Below are 21334 nucleotides of genomic sequence, written 5' to 3' on the forward strand. Positions count from 1 at the left end.
GTAGTTTTTACCAGTTCCTTCCAAGGCAGAGAAGTGGAGTTTCTAAACTTCCTGGAGCTAAACTCTCCATAAATGTTTCTATCCCACTTCGAGGCCGTTCGACAGTCAGAACAGTGCACAAGGTCCTCGGGAACTGGGAGAAGAACCGAGAGGAAGGAAAAGGGTAAGAGACAGCCAGCCAGCCAGCCAGCCAGCCAGCCAGCCAGCAGTAAGGAGGCAACTTATTCCACGTGTCAGGAGAACGTCCATGTGTGCCCTCGCGCCGAGGCCGCTGATCCCACACTATGATATCATGCAGCCTGTACTGGAGCAGGCCAGAAAATGTGTGAGACCCATTTTGGCAGAGCATTCATGCTTCATACACACTACAAGAACCCAGTTGTGGAACTGTGCATGGACAATGGATCTGAGGGACAGGGAGAGGGTGAAGCCAGGGGAAATGTGTGTGTGTGTGTGTGTGTGCGCTGGGGGTACGGAGGGGGACGCCGTAGCCAGTTTAAGGGCATCAGGGTTTTGCTGGACTCTGTTCTGCTTCGGAGGAACCACTAACAGGTGGCAATACAGTGAAAGGAAAACGAAGCACGTATGAGCTATAGACCAGAGAGAGGAGAGAGGGAGAGAGAGAGAGAGAGAGAGAGAGAGAGAGAGAGAGAGAGAGAGAGAGAGGGAGGAAAACGAAGCACGTATGAGCTATAGACCAGAGAGAGGAGAGAGGGAGAGAGAGAGAGGAGAGAGGGAGGGAGAGAGAGAGAGAGAGAGAGAGAGAGAGAGAGAGAGAGAGAGGGAGGAAAACGAAGCACGTATGAGCTATAGACCAGAGAGAGGAGAGAGGGAGAGAGAGAGACAGAGAGAGAGAGAGAGAGAGAGAGAGAGAGAGAGAGGGAGGAAAACGAAGCACGTATGAGCTATAGACCAGAGAGAGGAGAGAGGGAGAGAGAGAGACAGAGAGAGAGAGAGAGAGAGAGAGAGAGAGAGAGAGGGAGGAAAACGAAGCACGTATGAGCTATAGACCAGAGAGAGGAGAGAGGGAGAGAGAGAGAGAGACAGAGAGAGAGAGAGAGACAGAGAGAGAGAGAGAGAGAGAGAGAGAGAGAGAGGGAGGAAAACGAAGCACGTATGAGCTATAGACCAGAGAGAGGAGAGAGGGAGAGAGAGAGACAGAGAGAGAGAGAGAGAGAGAGAGAGAGAGAGAGGGAGGAAAACGAAGCACGTATGAGCTATAGACCAGAGAGAGGAGAGAGGGAGAGAGAGAGAGAGACAGAGAGAGAGAGAGAGACAGAGAGAGAGAGAGAGAGAGAGAGAGAGAGAGAGAGAGAGAGAGAGAGAGAGAGGAAAACGAAGCACGTATGAGCTATAGACCAGAGAGAGAGAGAGAGAGAGAGAGAGAGAGAGAGAGAGAGAGAGAGAGAGAGAGAGAGAGAGAGAGAGAGAGAGAGGAAAACGAAGCACGTATGAGCTATAGACCAGAGAGAGGAGAGAGGGAGGAAAAAGAAGAATGTGCAAGGAAACGAGGGATTCAAAGGTTAAGGGAGAAAAGGAGGAGGGAGAGAGTGAGGAAGAGTTTAAACAGGGAGAGAGAGATGGAGTGTGTATGGGTGAGAGAGAGAGTGAGAGATGGAGTGTGTATGGGTGAGAGAGAGTGAGAGATGGAGTGTGTATGGGTGAGAGAGAGAGTGAGAGATGGAGTGTGTATGGGTGAGAGAGAGAGTGAGAGAGAGCAGATCAGCTGCAAGAGAAAGTAGACCAGCAGAAGCAAAAATCTAGGCTACAAGAATCATATATGGATGTTACCAGGAAACCAGATCCTTGTCTTAGTGGTGTACACGTGCGTACGTGCGTGCGTGATGAGGATAAAAGGGATGTACAGTAAAGAATCCAAGCATCCGTTCTGACTTGTCTGGCTTCTGCTCAAATCCCTCAGGCTGTGAACACAGATAAAGAGTTGGCGGGAATGTAGTGGTCGGAAGACATTAGGCTCCGACAGGCATGAGCCAGCTGTGCATCCCTGGATCATCCAGAGAAGGCCAAGCCTCCATGGTGAACATGCCTTGGGAAAGCCCGGTAGCTTCAAGTGCTGGAGTGAGAACTCGTACTGGCTGTCTACCTCTGTGTGTGAGGTTTCAAAAACTACAAGTTTCTCTCACCAAACCTTGAGCCCTTGTTTATGTCCTCCCTCTCTCTCTCTCTCTCTCTCTCTCTCTCCCTCCCTCCCTCTCCCCCTCTCTTCCCCCTCTGCTCTGATAGTAATTGACAGGAACGGTGCCCTTGGGTCTCTGGTTTCTGTCCCACCCGGAGAACCCATTTACTCACTTAATCTGATCATTTCTACCATTATTTTACTTCTCCGGCATCATCGCTTTCTTCAGACATGCCTCTCCCTGAAAAGAAATGCTGACGTGATCTCAAAAAAAAAAAAAAAAAGGGGAGCAAATTGCAAACGTGCTGATCTGTGCTTATTGAATGTGTCGTTTAATTCACAGTGATATCAAACAGCTTTTGTTAATCTCATAATTGGGGTGAGAGGAGGAACAGGGACTCCCCTAACGAGAGAATCGGACATCTCCATAGAAACCTTTGACCCTCACAGAGTGCACGACCTTGTCCCACAAGCATTTCTGTTCCTGAACACAAATCTTTCATACTGACTTCCACATAGAAGGCAGCCCTTAAAAAAAAAAAAAAAAAAGTAATTAAAAAATATATAATTTACAGCTTCTCATCCCATCTTCCCACTTTTTATGTTATAACCAGGAACACATGCAACAATTTAATCTGTTATATTTATATATGTTATATTTTCACTTAACGTAACAGCTAAGGCAGCCAGTGAACATGACATTTCACTTCTATATTAAGAATTGTTTTATCAGTTGTTCTGTTATTTCCCAATAGCACTCGTGACTTAGAATTAAGGTTATCAGATGCTAACAAGCACACTGTTGGCCTCATATTTCAAGAGGACTCGACTGGTCCCTTCACACTGGACACAGAGGCCTTCACGTGAAAGTGTGTTTATCCTGCATTACTGAATGAGTGAGAGATTTTGGAATCTTATAGTTTTAGACTAATTTCCATATTAAAACTGTTAGTATTTTATTATGTAAATGTCTAATATGTACTCCATCTTAAAACCTTATGACACCGCAGTGCAATAACAATAAAACTTTCTATTCTTTCACAAACCAGCCTGACATGAGACTTTTAAATAAAAAGACTTTTAGACTTTTATTAATCCCCCATTGTAAAAAGTAGAGATGTTTGCTACCCACGTTCTGACCTTTATAGTATCTCGGCTCAGATGTCTAAGAGAGAAGGAGGAGTTCCAAGGAACACACACACACACACACACACACACACACACACACACACACACACACACACACACACACACACACACACACACACACACACACACACACACACACACACACACACCCCTGATATATAAAACAGCATGCTTCTTACACTTCACCATATTTATTTATTTATTCCGTTCAGTTCTTTCCTGGGCGTTGGAGGTGCGTGCTGTATAAATCGCCACGCCATGGATGGACAGACAAGCCAGAGAACAGAAGACAAGCACAGGCAAATATGCAGAGCTCCGTTCTGAAGTATGTTCACGAGCATAAATGCACAGATGTGTCAGTGAGATGAGGTTTCTTCAGGGAGATGGTGTGGTATAGTCAGTGAGAGACAGACAGACACTGAGCCAGAGAGAAACAGCGTTAGCTCATGCTGGCAACTGAGAAACAGCAAATATGTCCCAGTAGTAATGTAATGCAGGTACGGAAAGGTCGATGTTTCTGGATGTTATGAAATTAAACTTTATCTAAGTAGAACCGCCTGGCTACAGAGGACAATGTTGGAAAATCAGTGACCGCTGAACAAAACTGAGGAAACTACCCACTGCATCTGTGGGACTGTGCGACAAGCTGATTCATACAAGCTGCCAAATAAACAAGGCACAACCTAGCCACTGTGAAGTTAGAAGAAATGATGGTCTTGTGCAGAATTCACCATAATCAGTAGTTGAGTGGAAAATCTCCTGGCTGTCGGAGCCACACGGACACTCGCACGCCTTGAGACTTGCTCGCTCAAACCGGCGTTCAGCTGCTTGTGCTCTGAGGTTTCAATGTTCCGAAAACAGAGCAACTGCCCCATCCAGTAAGAGTTGCCCCAGGTCCAAGACAAATCTAGGAGCCATGTTTCCCTGAACGATGGCCTCTGAAGCCATAGACCCAAGGCTTGGGCCGGGCTCACCATTGCCACACCAGTCTCGGGACCGGGGCCCAAACACCCCAGCCTCGGGACCGGGGCCCAAACACCCCAGCCTCGGGACCGGGGCCCAAACACATCCCATAATGAATCTTAATTTAAAAAAACCCATTTTTTTTTGGGGGGGGGGGGGGGGGGGGTTGTTAAACCTTACAACGCCTATGTGTTTAACACAACAATGTCCACGATTAACCCAATAACACCCACTTTATTCTCAACAACCCCTGCAAGTTTAACTCATCACCACCAGCGTGTTTAGCCCCATAATGCCTGTGTGTTTAACCCAATAACACCCGCGTATACACATAAGCAAAACATGCAGACATGCACACAAACACACACTTTAGCTTTTCCACAATGTGGTAGCCTTGGCAGCACTGGAGCATTTCAAAGTTTTATGTTCTCCGCGAGACAAAACGATTTTCTTTCTCTAAGGGGTGCCTGAGCCATGGCTCCACTAAAAATAGCACGTCCAGTGGCCATGTGAGGACTGCCATCGCCACTGGTGGCACCAGTACCCTCCGTGTCTCGACCGTGGAACGACAGCGATGCCGACCAGATGGCAGATAACGGGCCACAGAGTGGCTTGGTATTTGCAGTCTCTGACAGGATGGAATTACTAAACTTCGTACCAGAACTTGTGGGAACCAGCACCGTGTCTCAGTCTGAGGTTAGATAGCTTCAACCCAACTTTTAAGCGTTGTCTCAGGGGAGCTGCAAACAGTAATTGGTCTGAATCGTTTGAGGTAATTTCCTTTTCTGTGCGGATGGGAAAATAGGAGGACTGGTCATTAAATCCAGCGCTTGAAATCCAGGGGAGCCCAAAACCTCAAGCCTGAAGACTTAACTAAAGCTGAAGAGAGTCTGCAGACCCGTCCTTACTGGCGGGTCCTCCAGTGGCACCTGGGGGTTCGCTTGGTGCACATCGAGATGTTCTCCTCGGAGAGCGCCAGCATAATCCCCCAAGCTAATCAGGTGGAGGTCGGAAAATGTCTCGTGTTTGAGAAAAGACACATGAGCATTTGGCCTCCCAGACTGTTGCACTTTTATTTGTCTGCCAATATAAAAAATTTACAAAACATTTTAAACACAGACCAATACACAAACACCTGCAGATTAGACAGCTATGGCGCACAACAGGGACACGCAAGCATGGCAAATCAACAGAATAGGGCATAAACATACATACTTGATCATCCCAGCATACCTTGCTTTCTTTCTCTCTTTCAGTAACTAAGGCAACATGGCACATCAGCCACAGTCCATTAAGCATGAACGCTGCTGCGTACTTGTGCTCTGCAACTCGCACAGAGAGAGAGCGAGAGAGAGAGAGAGCGAGAGAGTGAGAGAGAGAGAGCGAGAGAGAGAGAGAGCGAGAGAGAGAGAGAGAGAGAGCGAGAGAGAGAGAGAGAGAGAGTGAGAGAGAGAGCGAGAGCGAGAGGCGGTCACAATCACATGCACGTGTGCCACGTGAGCCATAAGTTACAATCAGCTGCCTCTGAGAACACGTACGGCTAACACAAACCACACACTGGCGAGGACCTTGAAAAGAGCGCCGATATAAGAAACCTGACGTGCAGTTTCTCCACTGTGCACATGGAACCCTGTACGCTGACATACAGTTAACATGGGAAAAGCCAGGAAGTCTCTCCTGTGATCCATCAGTTAGAGGTTCAGCGTTATGACGTATAGTGAGGGAGGGGGGCAGGGTGGGCAGACCACACTAACCACCCTACACCTCGCACATGAGACAGAGAGACCACTGTGCAAGGAGAGAAACCCGCTCAACCACTGAGGTGTCGAAGATTTCAAATATGAGCAGGGGGTGTGTGTGGGAGGGGAGGAGATCACTGAATGATTAATGGTGTGTATCATGCTCAGCTATAATGGTCTGGATTAATGCGGCCTCTTCGGTCCGTGTAGGGACAAAGATGATAAATTTTATGACATATCAAATATTTCTTGCACGTCCTCTGCAGGTGGGAGTGTTCTGCAGTTGTAAAGCCAAGACTCTGGGGGGGGATGAGAAGGCAGTGCTGATTCTCGTGGCTCTCTCACGCATAGACTGTTGATCTGCCCGTAATACACAGTCATAATGGGTAAGACAGTAATGGCTTAATTGCCTTGAGCGGAGGGGGGAGGGGAGCAGAGAGAGAGAGAGAGAGAGAGAGAGAGAGAGAGAGAGAGAGAGAGAGAGAGAGAGAGAGAGAGATCCCTAAAATCTACTTAAACAAAATAAATCTTGAACAGGTAGCATCCGGCGGCCTCCCTTTGGGTTAGAACAGAGTAGCACCTGCTGCAGGTAAGGGCAACGTTGATGCATTCTGTTCCCATGTGACTGTGTGTGTGGTAGTGTAAGAAAACGTTCAACCCTAGTTTACACTAAGCCGTGTGCCACCTGAAAGCATGGATATGTACTGCACTCATGAGACTGACTGAAAGCATCCATGTCTAGGTAATGGCCATAGCAACGATGCTTGCCTTCCACCGCTAATAAGGGCAGGAATGGCCATGTTTAGAAGCAGCCTGTAAATTTACTGGACGCCTTTTTAAATTGCTCCCGTGCCCCAGAGTGTCAGGCGGCTCCACGCTGCCAGTCTGGGCAGCACATCAGAGTTGGAGCTCCCGGAGCAGACCTGTGGCGGAGGGATCCCTAGACAGGCCTCACACCACTGTGAGCGCCAGCTCAGGCAGGTACATATGTGCATGGTCACACGTGCACATCCTCAGCGAGTAGAACTGGCAGCACAAAGTTTAGGCTTTATTAAACAATTTTGTGACGACATAAAAGACAAAAAGTGGGAGACGTTCACTTTGAGAGAAATCTGAGGCACGTATTTGCAGAATATTGCACCACAAATGTATTTCTGCGGTTCCATTAGGCATGAAAATTTAAATATGGTTAAACCATTCCGTGCACACTATTCTTACAGCTCAGAGTCTGAAGCTTCTGTTTGGATCCACTGCAGTTGTTTTAAAAATCTTTTCTGTGCATTTCCTATGCGTTTCTTGCATGTGGCTACAGCTAAACAGCCCGGGTGTGTGACCCATTCTACACAGCACTGCGGTCTAAGAACACGACCTCTGTACACATGGCACCTCTACACATCACACGTGCAAAGTGTGCGAAGTTAGTCAGTCTTGTGCACATGAGTGTGAGAGTATGTCCAGGAGAACCAGTAAGCTGGAAAGGCGGCACACGTCAGCTCGGCTCAGCCAACACGCCCGTAGTGCTGCAACACTTCACAGCGAAGGGAGTTCAGAAGACTTGTGTGTAGCTTTGTTTTTTTTGTGTTTATCTTTGGTCAAAATATCTCTAGACGAGCAGGGTTGCCACCACCTCCCAGATGTGTTTGTTTTAAAAATAATTTGAAATTATTGTGGAGTGGCTTTTCAGTTAATCGTTTTTAATGTAGGCATTCTTAATGTTATATGTAAGAGATGAAACAACCAAGATATGCTGACAATGTAAAGTTATTTATGTCCTGACTGACGCCTTTCAGAGAGGGGTTAAGTAGCGTACCTCACATGCAACACTGACCTTCTGTGTTTCAGCACATATTCGCATTCTTAGCATGTCGCACTCATCTCCTGCCAACTACAACCCGTGACAGCAACCCATCACCCAAGTCACAACAACAGATCACACTACGAGGTCTGACCTTTAGAACTGGTCATGTCGACGCCCCCCCCGCTGAGGCCATGTTTGCCCCTGCGACCCAGTCTGCATCGGCGCTTCAGGAAACTCGAGTTTTAAACAATTATGAGAGTTCCTGAGAACTGAAGAAGGGTCCAGCAACACACAGTGTCAGATGAGAGAGCTGAACACAACTAAACGCATCTACTAAAACAGATGACTTCCCTTCAGGAAACAAAGACTGATGTAGAGAAAGACGGAAAGCTTTTATACTTCCATTCACGCTGGACTAGGCCTCAAGGGTCCTGAAATTCAAAGAAGTGCCATGGAAACAGAGAGAAGGCCTTAACAGAGGAAGAAAGACGCATAGTGCATTTTTGCGTAGACATATATGCATGTGCATTTGTAATGGATGTGTCTCCTGCTGTCACTATGACATAATTAACGGGATTCTTCTTCTTCTTATATACGCACCTTTGACTCAGCATGCCTGCATCCGACAATGTTTTAGGTGGACTTGAAGTAGCTCCTAAATAATCCTAGAATGACACTGTCTAGATGATCTGTGGACAGACATCTGTGTCCTGGCTAATCTTTGATAATCTTGGGTGTCTTTCACTCTAAGCTTTCTGCAAGTCCTCTGTTGCTTTCGAAAAGATATACTTCATTAGACTCATGATTCATAAATTAACAACACAGTAATGATCAGACAATCAGGAGGAAGAGGACTCCATTACAGACTCGCACACTTCATACACACTCTCCGAGACTCACACAGTGATTCTTGGAAACAGGTCACGGCCTCTTGTCTCTTATTCAGTCTAAGAGGAGGCCAGACTGCGACATTCTGAGGTAAATGTTTGGTGTTTACCTGTTGTTTGAGTTGCTGTACCAGTCTGTCCTTCTCCCTCTTCAGGAGAGCCACTTCATCTTGAGTCTTCTTCTTTTTGGACGAGGACAGTTCCAGGAGTGCGATGTTGGCGTCTTTTTCACTGATGGCTGCCAGTAGTGCCTCCTGCCTGCACAGAGGAGGAAGGACAAACGTATTTCATCAGTTTTCGGTCTTTTTCACAGTCCGGTTGTGATCCAAAATCAGTGTCTCAAGTTCTCACTGAACCCAGCGATGATTACTAACCTTACAATGGGAAAAAAGATGAAAAGAGCTGCCTCTGATTCATTCACTCTTCAACATGTCAGTCCCACCAAAAGGCATGTGCCAGGGTTCGACAGAAATAACACGTGATTACACAAATCCATCCAAGTCCTTTAAATGATGACGTACAGCCACAGCACCACCCACAACATGTTAGGGAGGTGCCTTAGCACTGTGTGTGTGGTTGGCACTGTGTGTGGGGTTGGCACCGTGTGTGAGGAAGCGCATTAGCATTGTGTGTAAGGTTGGCACCGTGTGCGAGGAAGCGCATTAGCACTGTGTGGGGTTAGCACCGTGTGCGAGGAAGCGCATTAGCACTGTGTCAGGTTAGCACCGTGTGTGAGGAAGCGCATTAGCACTGTGTGTGGGATTAGCATTGTTTGCGAGGAAGCGCATCAGCACTATGTGGGGTTAGCACTGTGATCGAGGAAGCGCATTAACACTGTGGGTGGGATTTACACTGTGTGTGAGGAAGCGCATTAGCACTGTGTGTGGGGTTAGCATTGTGTTCAAAGAAGCACATCAGCACTGTGTGTGGGGTTAGCAATGTGTGCGGGGTTAGCATTGTTTGCGAGGAAGCACATCAGCACTATGTGTGGGGTTAGCACTCTGTTCAAGGAAGCGCATTAGCACTGTGTGTGGGATTAGCACTGTGTGCGAGGAAGCGCGTCAGCACTATGTGTGGGGTTGGCACTGTATGTGAGAAAGTGCATTAGCACCGTGTATGCAGTCTGCTGCACTGGCTTCACATAGCAAATGTGCCCCTAACCTCCTATGGCAGAAGGGGGTTGTGAGTGTATTGTGTGTGTGTGTGTGTGTGTGTGTGTGTGTGTGTGTGTGTGTGTGTGTGTGTGTGTGTGTGTGTGTGTGTGTGTGTGCGCGCTGGGGGAACGCGTTAAACGGTAGTGGCTGTAATGAGCACCAGAATATGAGCGGTGATGGTGAGAGTACGCAGACATCCGAGTGTGTGTCCAGACAGTTCTCCCTCTGCCACTCCTGCTCGTCCAACGCTATTTGCTGCACAAGGCTTTCTTTTCTCATTCCACTTCCTTCTCTGGTGCAGTTTTTCACTCTCCCAATTTCTAACAGTGAGCACCCCTCCCAAACCCCCCCAACCCCTGTCCCAATCCCCTCCACGCCTCTTTCTAGCTTTCGGTACATTTGATGTGTAATCTGCTTCCTCCTTTTCAAGCACGCGTCTGTTTTCTCACTGTCTGTGCCATCTTCCCTTCAAGGATCTTAAAACACGCTCTTCCTGTGCACTCAGAGGAACTGGCTGGCCTGATTCTATCCAGAGTGACATCACAGCTGCAGAGATAAGTTTCTACGCTTGACAAGGAGGGAAAAAAAGCATTCCTCTTCCAGTTTAATCAGAAAACAAACACGCATACACATATATATGCAGTAAGTTAAATTCTCAGACACACATGACAGTGCCATTCATCTTTTTCCTGAGCATAACATGGCTGTGATGATTTAGTATGACACGTTAATGCCATGTAAACAAACAGGCATCAGAGAGCGCCTATTCTCTCCTGCACTCACAAACATATTTACACCAGTCACTCTTTGCTGAGTAGGAGGCCTCATTAATCATACGTGTTTGAATTCACTCGTCTCGACCATCAAACAAGGTGAAAATGTGGTGGTGTACACACACACACACACAGGCCACTCAGTATTGCACAAGCCACAGTGTTGTAGCATAAACTAATAAATGAGTGTTGGTGATATTCCTGCAGGCTGCTCTCTGCTAACACGCTCTCACACCGGCCTTTTAACGCACTGACCTCCTGACTAGCAGGGCCCATTATGGTCAACTCCAGACCAGTCACCAGCTGGCCACGAGCAGAGCCAGTTTACCCAGGGCAAGCAGAGCTCCATGCCCTGCGCCACGGTCCTGTGCAGTAATGTTGTGCATTCTACAGATGGCCCAGATAAATACAAAAAAAAGAGAGAGAGAGAGAGAGAGAGAGAGAGAGAGAGAGAGAGAGAGAGAGAGAGAGAGAGAGAGAGAGAGAGAAGCAGCAGAATAAATGGAAGAGGAGAAAGAGGAAGAGTGTACAGGAGGGGAAAACACTAGCATCTGCTATCTGTCTTCTGCATCTTTATTTTACAATAAGACTCCAATTCTCTCTCTCTCCCTCCCCCCTCTCTCCCTCCCCCCCCCCTCTCTCCCTCCCTCCTATCATGGGGAAGGGATAATGAGGAGGGGTGAAGACAGCATGACTGATTTACAGTGAGTATGTGAAGGCAGCTGCACACAGTCTCTGTGCTAACTCAGTTGCTAATGTGCTAGCACAGAGCAGGTCGGAGCTGTAGAAAGTGAAGCTGCTTCACACCACACACGCACACGCACACCCACACACACACACACTCCGAGGCTACAATAACATGCACTCTAACACATTTCTAAACCCCAGGAAACGTGATAGCTGCAAATCTGAGACACGAGAGGAAAAGACTCTGACTTCATCCTTGTTTTTAGTTTTCCTTCACTTTTCACTTCGAAATTGTCATTCCCTCTCTCTGATCTCATTAATTTCCCATCATGTTTTCACAATTCCCCAAATGGAGTCTAAAGCCACTGCGCTGATCTGGCCGGTCATGGCGAACGCGCAGATGGCTGAAATCACGACTCTGGTCACTGCAAACGCTCACCTCCTCAGTCTGTTTGCCAAACTCCTCAGTTAAACTATACAGACTGATAGCAGGTTCACCTGTTTCACATTAATGTAATGAGTTTCATGCTTGTGGTTCTCTGGGTCAGTACTCTCACTCTAAGGTGCTTAACAATCACGAGGCCCTGACCAGAATTATCGTTTGGGCGGGACCGAAGGATAGAAGCAGGGGCACAGACGCACATTAATATGTACAAAAATGAAAGAAAACAGGCAAAGAAAAAAACCAAAAAAAACACTCGTGGGAACTGTTACTGGAACTACAGTCCTGCTCTCGAGAGACCGCACAAAGGGACCTGCTGATGGGGTGAGTGGGTCAACTAGCTGCTCACCACCCAGCCCCCACCCCCGACCAAATGAGAAAAGCTCTCGGTCACTCAACGCATCCCAGCACTGCACTTAACGCTCCTCCATCCCAGACTCGCCTTCACTATATCCCTTTCCCATCTGCCCCTGCCTTTGCGGGTCCTTTCAACGGGACCTTCGAGACAGGCTTCTCAGTTTCCTGTTTGGTATGAGGGACAAAGACAATGAGCAAATGTATACATTTATAAATAAGTAAAGAGATAAGGAAGAACTATAGCAGTGATACCGTATGATGGGGACACGCAGCGACACTGGAGCCACCAAAAAGGAAGAGACACCGCATGGAATGCCAGGAATGGCGGGAGCAGGGAACACTAAACATGACTTATTTTCACAGACAGTTGTGCTCTACGACCACATTCAATCGTAAAACAACGAAGAAATGGAGGGGAGGAATGTTAAACGAATGCAGATCTGAGGTCAGTCACAGTCTGCGCTCCCAATCTTTCTGCTCAGTTCAAACATGATGGTCCGTGGGTGAGGTCCGTGGGTGAGGACCATCATGGGTGAGGTCCGTGGGTGAGGACCATCATGGGTGAGGTCCGTGGGTGGGGACCATCATCCCAGCACTAGATGGCAAAGAGGAAATTCAAAGAGAGCAAAAAAACAAAAACAAACCAAAAAAAACCAAACCAAAAATGTAGGATCAAGTTAGGATGAGAAATGGACAAATGTGACTGGCTTCAGTAAAGAAAGGAAGCAGAGAATATGTCTGACATTCTGAAGTTGAAAGCTGTTTGGGTGCAAGTCTGAAGGAGGGCTCGCTAAATGTTATATTTAAATATTATTATAAGTGACCTTTTATAAAGACGTCAAGTCGGTTTGTGTGAAATTGAACTTGAAATCCTAATTACACATTACTCACTTTATCGTTCAGTCCTCTAAAACAAAGTTTACGGGAAAGAGAAAGGTAAATGTACATCGATCATAGCAATAAAGAATCATAAATGAATCTATAACATCAGGTTGTAAAGGTCATTCTTTTAGTCGCTCTGCAAGATATTGTGTGGAGCCCAGTTTGAACTGTGAGAATCTGGAGGACACTGTGACCCGAGAGATGAGACCAGAACGTCAGAACCGACGAGTCCCAAGTTCTACCTGATCCCGCCTGATCTAAAGACATAAAAATAAAAAGCAGGCCAGCCGTGTTAAACAAACTCAAAGTTGGAGAAGCCCCAGCACATACATTAAAAAAAATAAAAATAACCCTAACTCACCATCATTCACGAGCCTCCAGCCACAGCGCAACTTTCCAAGGCCTTTTTTTTGTGTGTGTGTGTGTGTATGGAGAAGAGGCAGGGAGAAATATGCTGTCCGCACACCTCTCAGCCCCAGGGTAAGAAGGACCTTCGGCAGCTGCTTCCACTGCACAGACGAAACAAAAAATGGAACATCCACTGGCTTGGAGTCCCCGGGAGAGCAGTCTTAAACAGAGCGGGTTCTCGCACTGAGCACACTCCACAAATAGGAGACACGTGAGACATTAAAGAGAACATGTACAGCCTTCCGCCATTAAAGCTAATATTAACCCACCTAGAGCAATAAATTCTACTGTGTAATCAATTTGAAACTATGGGGTTGTGTGGCGTACAGTGAAACCTCTACTGTGGCATTCTTAATCTTTAACTTTCAGCAGGCAGACCAGTAAAAGATCCTGGCCTATCACTGTTCACGTGAATAGTACAAGCGGATAAAATCTGATGCAAATCATATCAGATTTTTAACTCAGCGGAACATGGGCGGTGTCTCCGTGTCTGTGGTACAGCGGACACATCTGTACCTTAACGGACGTATAAAGAGGAAAGTTAATGAGAGTCTTCCTCTGGACACTCCCTGAGAGGTAGCAGGTATAGCATGTAACCGCTCCGATATACATGTGCACGCATGCAGATGTAAGAAAAACGTAGCAATGGGTGTTCCAGCAGAAAAACATGCACACGTGCTCACGCGCACGCATGCACACACACTCGCACACACTCGCGCTTCAACACATGCACATACGTTCACATACATATACACACGCCTTTAGAGTTGCTGCTTTGATCCCAGGAGACCCCTGCACTTATCCGCTCTCTTCCTGAGGCTGACAGGCTGACCTTAATTAGTGCTGATGGCAGCAGCCCAAAAGGACAGCCAGCACATCCCCTTGCCTCGCCCAGCCACAGACAGGCCGCGCTCGCCCGCTATCTGCACCAGCACAGCCTCCCAGAGGAACGAACATGCACACATGAGCACACACTCATACTGACAGTGTCCAGCCACATGGATCACATCAACAGAGAGAGAGAGAGAGAGAGCAGTTAGCTGAGATCTTGCCAGTTCCTACATGTTGTGTACAATATTCATTTGGACTTAATTCCGAAGCTTTTCACTCTGTCCCTCCAGAACATCACGCGTCATCCTTCCAACAGCACAAATGCTTTGCAGCTGGTGACGGGATGGCTGCTCCAGATAAAGTGGGAGTATTCCAGATAAAATGGGAAAACCCTCACGTCTCCTCTCAGCTCTGATCAGGATGCTTGTTTACCTGACTGAGGACCTCCCACACAGAGTCTGTTAACACAGGACACTGCAGCTCCACTCACAAACAGGATACGCAACGTTCTAGTACCAAGGAATCAAACACATGCACAGGTGCGTGTTACACACTGGTGTTACTGCACACAGACACAGGTGCGTGTTACACACTGGTGTTACTGCACACAGACACAGGTGCGTGTTACACACTGGTGTTACTGCACACAGACACAGGTGCGTGTTACACACTGGTGTTACTGCACACAGACACAGGTGCGTGTTACACACTGGTGTTACTGCACACAGACACAGGTGCGTGTTACACACTGGTGTTACTGCACACAGACACAGGTGCGTGTTACACACTGGTGTTACTGCACACAGACACAGGTGCGTGTTACACACTGGTGTTACTGCACACAGACACAGGTGCGTGTTACACACTGGTGTTACTGCACACAGACACAGGTGCGTGTTACACACTGGTGTTACTGCACACAGACACAGGTGCGTGTTACACACTGGTGTTACTGCACACAGACACAGGTGCGTGTTACACTCTGGTGTTACTGCACACAGACACAGGTGCGTGTTACACTCTGGTGTTACTGCACACAGACACAGGTGCGTGTTACACTCTGGTGTTACTGCACACAGACACAGGTGCGTGTTACACACTGGTGTTACTGCACACAGACACAGGTGCGTGTTACACACTGGTGTTACTGCACACAGACACAGGTGCGTGTTACACACTGGTGTTACTGCACACAGACACAGGTGCGTGTTACACACTGGTGTTACTGCACACAGACACAGGTGCGTGTTACACACTGGTGTTACTGCACACAGACACAGGTGCGTGTTACACTCTGGTGTTACTGCACACAGACACAGGTGCGTGTTACACTCTGGTGTTACTGCACACAGACACAGGTGCGTGTTACACTCTGGTGTTACTGCACACAGACACAGGTGCGTGTTACACACTGGTGTTACTGCACACAGACACAGGTGCGTGTTACACACTGGTGTTACTGCACACAGACACAGGTGCGTGTTACACACTGGTGTTACTGCACACAGACACAGGTGCGTGTTACACACTGGTGTTACTGCACACAGACACAGGTGCGTGTTACACACTGGTGTTACTGCACACAGACACAGGTGCGTGTTACACACTGGTGTTACTGCACACAGACACAGGTGCGTGTTACACACTGGTGTTACTGCACACAGACACAGGTGCGTGTTACACACTGGTGTTACTGCACACAGACACAGGTGCGTGTTACACACTGGTGTTACTGCACACAGACACAGGTGCGTGTTACACACTGGTGTTACTGCACACAGACACAGGTGCGTGTTACACACTGGTGTTACTGCACACAGACACAGGTGCGTGTTACACACTGGTGTTACTGCACACAGACACAGGTGCGTGTTACACACTGGTGTTACTGCACACAGACACAGGTGCGTGTTACACTCTGGTGTTACTGCACACAGACACAGGTGCGTGTTACACAGCAGTGTTACTGCACACAGACACAGGCATGTGCTAGACACTGAGTCAGAGCAGGCGTGAAGGGTGTGAAGTGGAAAGATGGGGTCAAGTGATGGCCACTTCAGATGTGTTACACTGAGAGTGACCAGGAAAAAACATGCATGCACGAAGAGACACACACACACACACACACACACACACACACACACACACACACACACACACACACACACACCCCTCCTGTTGGCTTGCGTCCTGAGATGTGCCTGTTACCGTGGAAACGCATGGAAGGTTGCTACGAGAAAATCCAGCTGGGACCTCTAAGCCTAACGTAAGAGGGAGTGTGAGAGAGAGAGCACAGAGGAAGCAGCTTCCTGGGAAATTAGACTTATGAAGCAGAAGCACCTGCGGAAGCCATTATTAAAACAGATGGAGCACTTCTAGAGTGGAAAGATGCATCCATGCAAGGGGAGTGGAGACCCGCGGCCCGCAGAAAAACACACACGCACGCATCCACACACACACACACACCCACACACATGAACATGGAGGCTTCACCGCGGGACACCAAACAAAGGATTAGGCCTGTCAGTAAGACATACAGCCCTTAAGCTGGGCTCCCACTGGTTCTGGCCAAGCACAGAAGTTTGGCAGCACATGCAACGTAAGGCCTGTTGCTCTTTTATTGGTTCTGACATAACTACAATGTAGGTCTTTTGAATATCCATATGTGGGATATTGAAACATTTTCTGCAACTGCTAATCAGGATGTGAATTTCTAATGCAAATAAATACAGTCAGGACAAACATGATTACATGTAAATTCAGCCTGTGTCTGTATTACAGTTACAAAACGGTGTTAAAAGGTTTAAAGTTCAGTTATGTCCTTATGGCATACCCTTAATGCTCCTGTCCTCTGTACTCGATAACTAGTTAGACCACGCACAAACATTAGGCCCGTGTGTTCCTTCAGCGTTCCAGGGAACACCACAATGGGAATTTGTTTTGGCCCAGCAGGGGGTGGGGTGGGGGGGCAGGGTGCCTCTGACCAAGACAGTCCCCTTATTTACAAAGCTGTAATTATTTGCAAATCATAACTACTTGGACGTCCAAGTTGACCGTGCAGTCAGAACATAGTGGTCATATATGGTTCTGAGCCTGGACAGGCCCGCTGCGTTTTACTACTCTGTAGAGGGTGACATGATGAACAAAAGCTACAAGAAGTGGAAGGGTCAAAAGTAAAAGGTCGTGACCCCTTGACTGCCCTTTGTGACCAGGTTAGTCAGGCGTAATGGTGGCCTGAGGGCAGAGAGGAAGAGACATTTTTGTGGTTAGTGCGCCGGACAGCTAAAGGTTGCTTTGTGCAACTCTGTAGGCCATTCCCACCCCAGCAGAGAACTAAACAGGCCTGGAGCGGAACGCTAGGATGTTGATGTACGGAGCTCTGATCCAGACTCTACCAAGAAACAGACCTGTCTGTTTACACACACACCCACACACACACCCATACACCCATATACGCCATTACACACACCCTTATATGAAAGTGAAGAATCTGCAAGGGTGTGATGCACCTGGAGTTCCTGTCTCCTCACTCTGTTTGTGACCTTGGCTGTATACTATCCTTCCTGCCATAAACACCACACAACATTTTTCTCAGAACAAAACAACCAGAGAGACAGCACAGAGGCTCCTAGCCTTTAGCAGATGCTGGGAGATCCTCTGTGACTGCGAGTAGGATCGAAAGCAATACTCATCCCAAGGTTAATCATTAAAACTCTCACACGCAGACGTTTTTTTTTTTGGTTTTTTTTTAAGTGCACAGTACACACAGACAGATCCATCTGGTCCCCTGGTGTGAAGTGCGTTGAAGGCTACGGAATTCTCCCTCCTCACCCTGCTGACCCCAAAAAACAGCTGGTGCACCCGCCATTATAGCCATGCCACAGCACAGACCTGAAAGAGTCTCCAACCCTCATCAACGTGGTAAAAAGACCCCAAAGACCAAAGAATGCTCATGAGGTGCGTGTTAAAGTGTCCGGTTACATTGTCAAGGGGACCGAAGAGGAGATGGTTTTCATAAACAGGGTCGTTTACTGGATCAGCAGAGACAGGGGGCATGTGGGGTGAAGTTGCCACAGACCAAAATGAAAGCCCCCCCCCCGCCCCAAACATCACTACCCACTGCTCCGCTGCCAAGCCCACAGCACATAGAAAGCTATAAAACAAACACACAGACCCGTCATTAGACCCACAGGCACCAGAGTCAGAGTTCTGAAGTGGAGTTCCGAACAGAGTATGAAAAAGCACGTGGCCTGTACCTAGAGACACGCGCTTAGCCGAGCCCGGTCTCAGACTTTATAACCCAGCTTGCTGCTTTCCTCGTCGGCCCAGCGTTATTTACGACCGAGCTGGGGAGGATGTCTCTCCTCTGTCTTCTATGCAGGCCCGACTTTAGCCCCGTCGGTCTTTTACTGCCCTGCTTTACGACTGCCCCTTCTGCTCCATACCACGGATGACAGTATTTCAGGCCCTTTGCTAGGGGAGAGTCCCCAAGTCTGACTGAGCACATCTGTGAATGACATTGCCCCCCACTAATGCCCCCCCCCAATATCATTAACCCACCCTTCATAAACACACAGATAAGTTGCATAACATTCTGATAGAATATTACACAGTGAAAAAAACCTAATCAGGCGTTATTTTGGTGAGGGCACATGGTAGTGAAACAGAGAGATAAAGCTGTTATTTATCTCACACGTGGCTCTTCTCTCTGACTTCCTGCCCTTCACCTCCATCATCTCTGCTCAAGATACCCACCACGCAACCCCCCTCCCCATCTCCTGCTGCAATAGGACACTGCTACTTTCGCAGCTTTCCGTGAACTGCGCAAAACAAGAGTGAGAAAAGCCACCCGTTGTAGTAAACGTAAACGGACTGCATGATGGCGCTGTAAAGACAGGTGCTATGTTGAAACAGGTTCAGCAGTAGCACTGTAGTCTCTTCACATGCTGAGCCACTGGATTTACACAAACGCCAACAGTCCTCTGCTTCATAAGAACTAAGGCCGGCCAACACGGATCCGGGTGATTGGCCGTTATTGTCTGAAAGTTGAGGCACAGAGGGCAGGCGCTCGTTCCGGAGCCCGCAAACCAGAGCGAGCCGAGATGGGGGAGTCGGAGGTAATCGCTCTGCCTCTGTCGATTGTCTATTGTGCAGCCATGAAGGACAGACCACTAAGGACTGAAGGAGGGCAGATGGGAAGGGCCCCCCCAAGAACGGTTGATAAAGTGAGACACAAATAACAAAAACACGAGGGAGAAAACAAATGGAGAGGAGATAAGGGCAAAACGAGCAGCCCGTTGCGAAAGAAGAAAAATGTAGAGTGCTGAATACTGTAGAGAAGGCCTGGCCCAGAGAGGTGAAGCCCAGCAGCAGACCAGCATCCCCTCCAGACTCAGCCCTGAGGGGGCCGAGCACCAGCTCGGTGACGACGGAGCAGAAACACACCTGCCAGACGTCGTGGTGACAGCTCCTTTTCTCTCCTTCTTTCACTTGTTTTCTCTTCCCTTATATCCCTGCCCCCCCCACCCCCCCATATATTTTTTTTTTTACTCTCCCTCCCCTTTGAAAAGATATGGCTGTCTGTTTTCGCCCCGTATAGTGGGCCGGGTGGAATTTTTCCACCCTTTCTGACCACACGTCATGATGTCATCGGCGTGGTGACAGAGAGCTGTGAGACAGAGCAGACCCGGCGCGGCGCGTTCAGACCGGCTGGCAGCTCCACCGTTTGTCCTGATAACGCAGCGAGCGCCCACCACCCCGGCGGCTTCAAAAAAGCCCCCTTATCGTGCCGGCTAACGCGCCTGCTCTGATCCACTCCTACAGAACCGGTCACACTCGCTCACTGTACCACAAGGGAAAATCCCCACGCTGGAATCATAACACAGGGTACGCGGGCCAGCTATCTGTCCAGCACTGATCTGCCCCTGCCTTTATCTGGCCCACACTGGTAGCCTTCGTACTTCATGCACAAACATTCCATAAGTCTTTTTCCACTTTCTGTGATATTATATTAAACAGAGAAAGACTTGTAAACTGGGCAACAAGGAGCAAACCGAATCCCGATGAGAATTCAAAACAGTTTTATTAATCTACCGTAGAAATCGCTGAGGTGTTACATCTGGAAAGGCCCCTTTGCTTTTTTTTTTTTTTTTTTTTTTAATAGCGGATACTCTGAATACACTTTTAAACTGGGAAAATTAAAGACTGATGAGACTATCCTCACTACAGACCTACCACGGGGGTAGACGTGCTAGTATCCTCACTACAGACTTACCACTGGGGTAGACGTGCTAGTATCCTCACTACAGACTTACCACTGGGGTAGATGTGCCAGTATCCTCACTACAGACCTACCACTGGGGTAGACGTGCCAATATCCTCACTACAGACCTACCACGGGGGTAGACGTGCCAATATCCTCACTACAGACCTACCACGGGGGTAGACGTGCCAGTATCCTCACTACAGACTTACCACTGGGGTAGATGTGCCAGTATCCTCACTACAGACCTACCACGGGGGTAGACGTGCCAGTATCCTCACTACAGACCTACCACGGGGGTAGACGTGCCAGTATCCTCACTACAGACCTACCACTGTGGTAGACGTGCCAGTATCCTCACTACAGACCTACCACTGTGGTAGACGTGCCAGTATCCTCACTACAGACCTACCACTGTGGTAGACGTGCCAGTATCCTCACTACAGACCTACCACTGTGGTAGACGTGCCAGTATCCTCACTACAGACCTACCACGGGGGTAGACGTGCCAATATCCTCACTACAGACCTACCACTGTGGTAGACGTGCCAGTATCCTCACTACAGACCTACCACTGTGGTAGACGTGCCAGTATCCTCACTACAGACCTACCACGGGGGTAGACGTGCCAATATCCTCACTACAGACCTACCACTGGGGTAGACGTGGCAGTATCCTCACTACAGACCTACCACTGGGGTAGACATGCTCAGTTGGCATCTCAGTGGTAGCACAGGGTGGAGTATTAGGCCCCAGGCAGGACAGACACATTACAGACATCTGTAAACACCCAACATGACTGTGTCTGCACAGCCCCTTTAAACAAGCCAATCCTCTCCCAAACCACGGTGCCCTGTTCCTCTTC

At 48.2% G+C, this 21334-nt stretch overlaps 1 protein-coding gene across 10 annotated transcripts in view; it reads right to left on the reverse strand.

Annotated features, from left to right (window-relative positions):
* erc1b (ELKS/RAB6-interacting/CAST family member 1b) overlaps window positions 1–21334 on the reverse strand; it is a 171741-nt gene that overhangs the window by 39817 nt on the left and 110590 nt on the right. For all 10 annotated transcript variants that reach the window (XM_035527787.2, XM_035527786.2, XM_035527785.2 and 7 more), the window contains one exon: window positions 8784–8931. In XM_035527787.2, coding sequence (XP_035383680.1) covers window positions 8784–8931 — 148 coding nt within the window. The remainder of the gene's footprint in view (window positions 1–8783; window positions 8932–21334) is intronic.

This window comes from Electrophorus electricus, chromosome 11 (assembly GCF_041902795.1).
Source record: "Electrophorus electricus isolate QZ-2024a chromosome 11, ASM4190279v1, whole genome shotgun sequence".
NCBI classification, from domain to species: Eukaryota; Metazoa; Chordata; class Actinopteri; order Gymnotiformes; family Gymnotidae; genus Electrophorus; species Electrophorus electricus.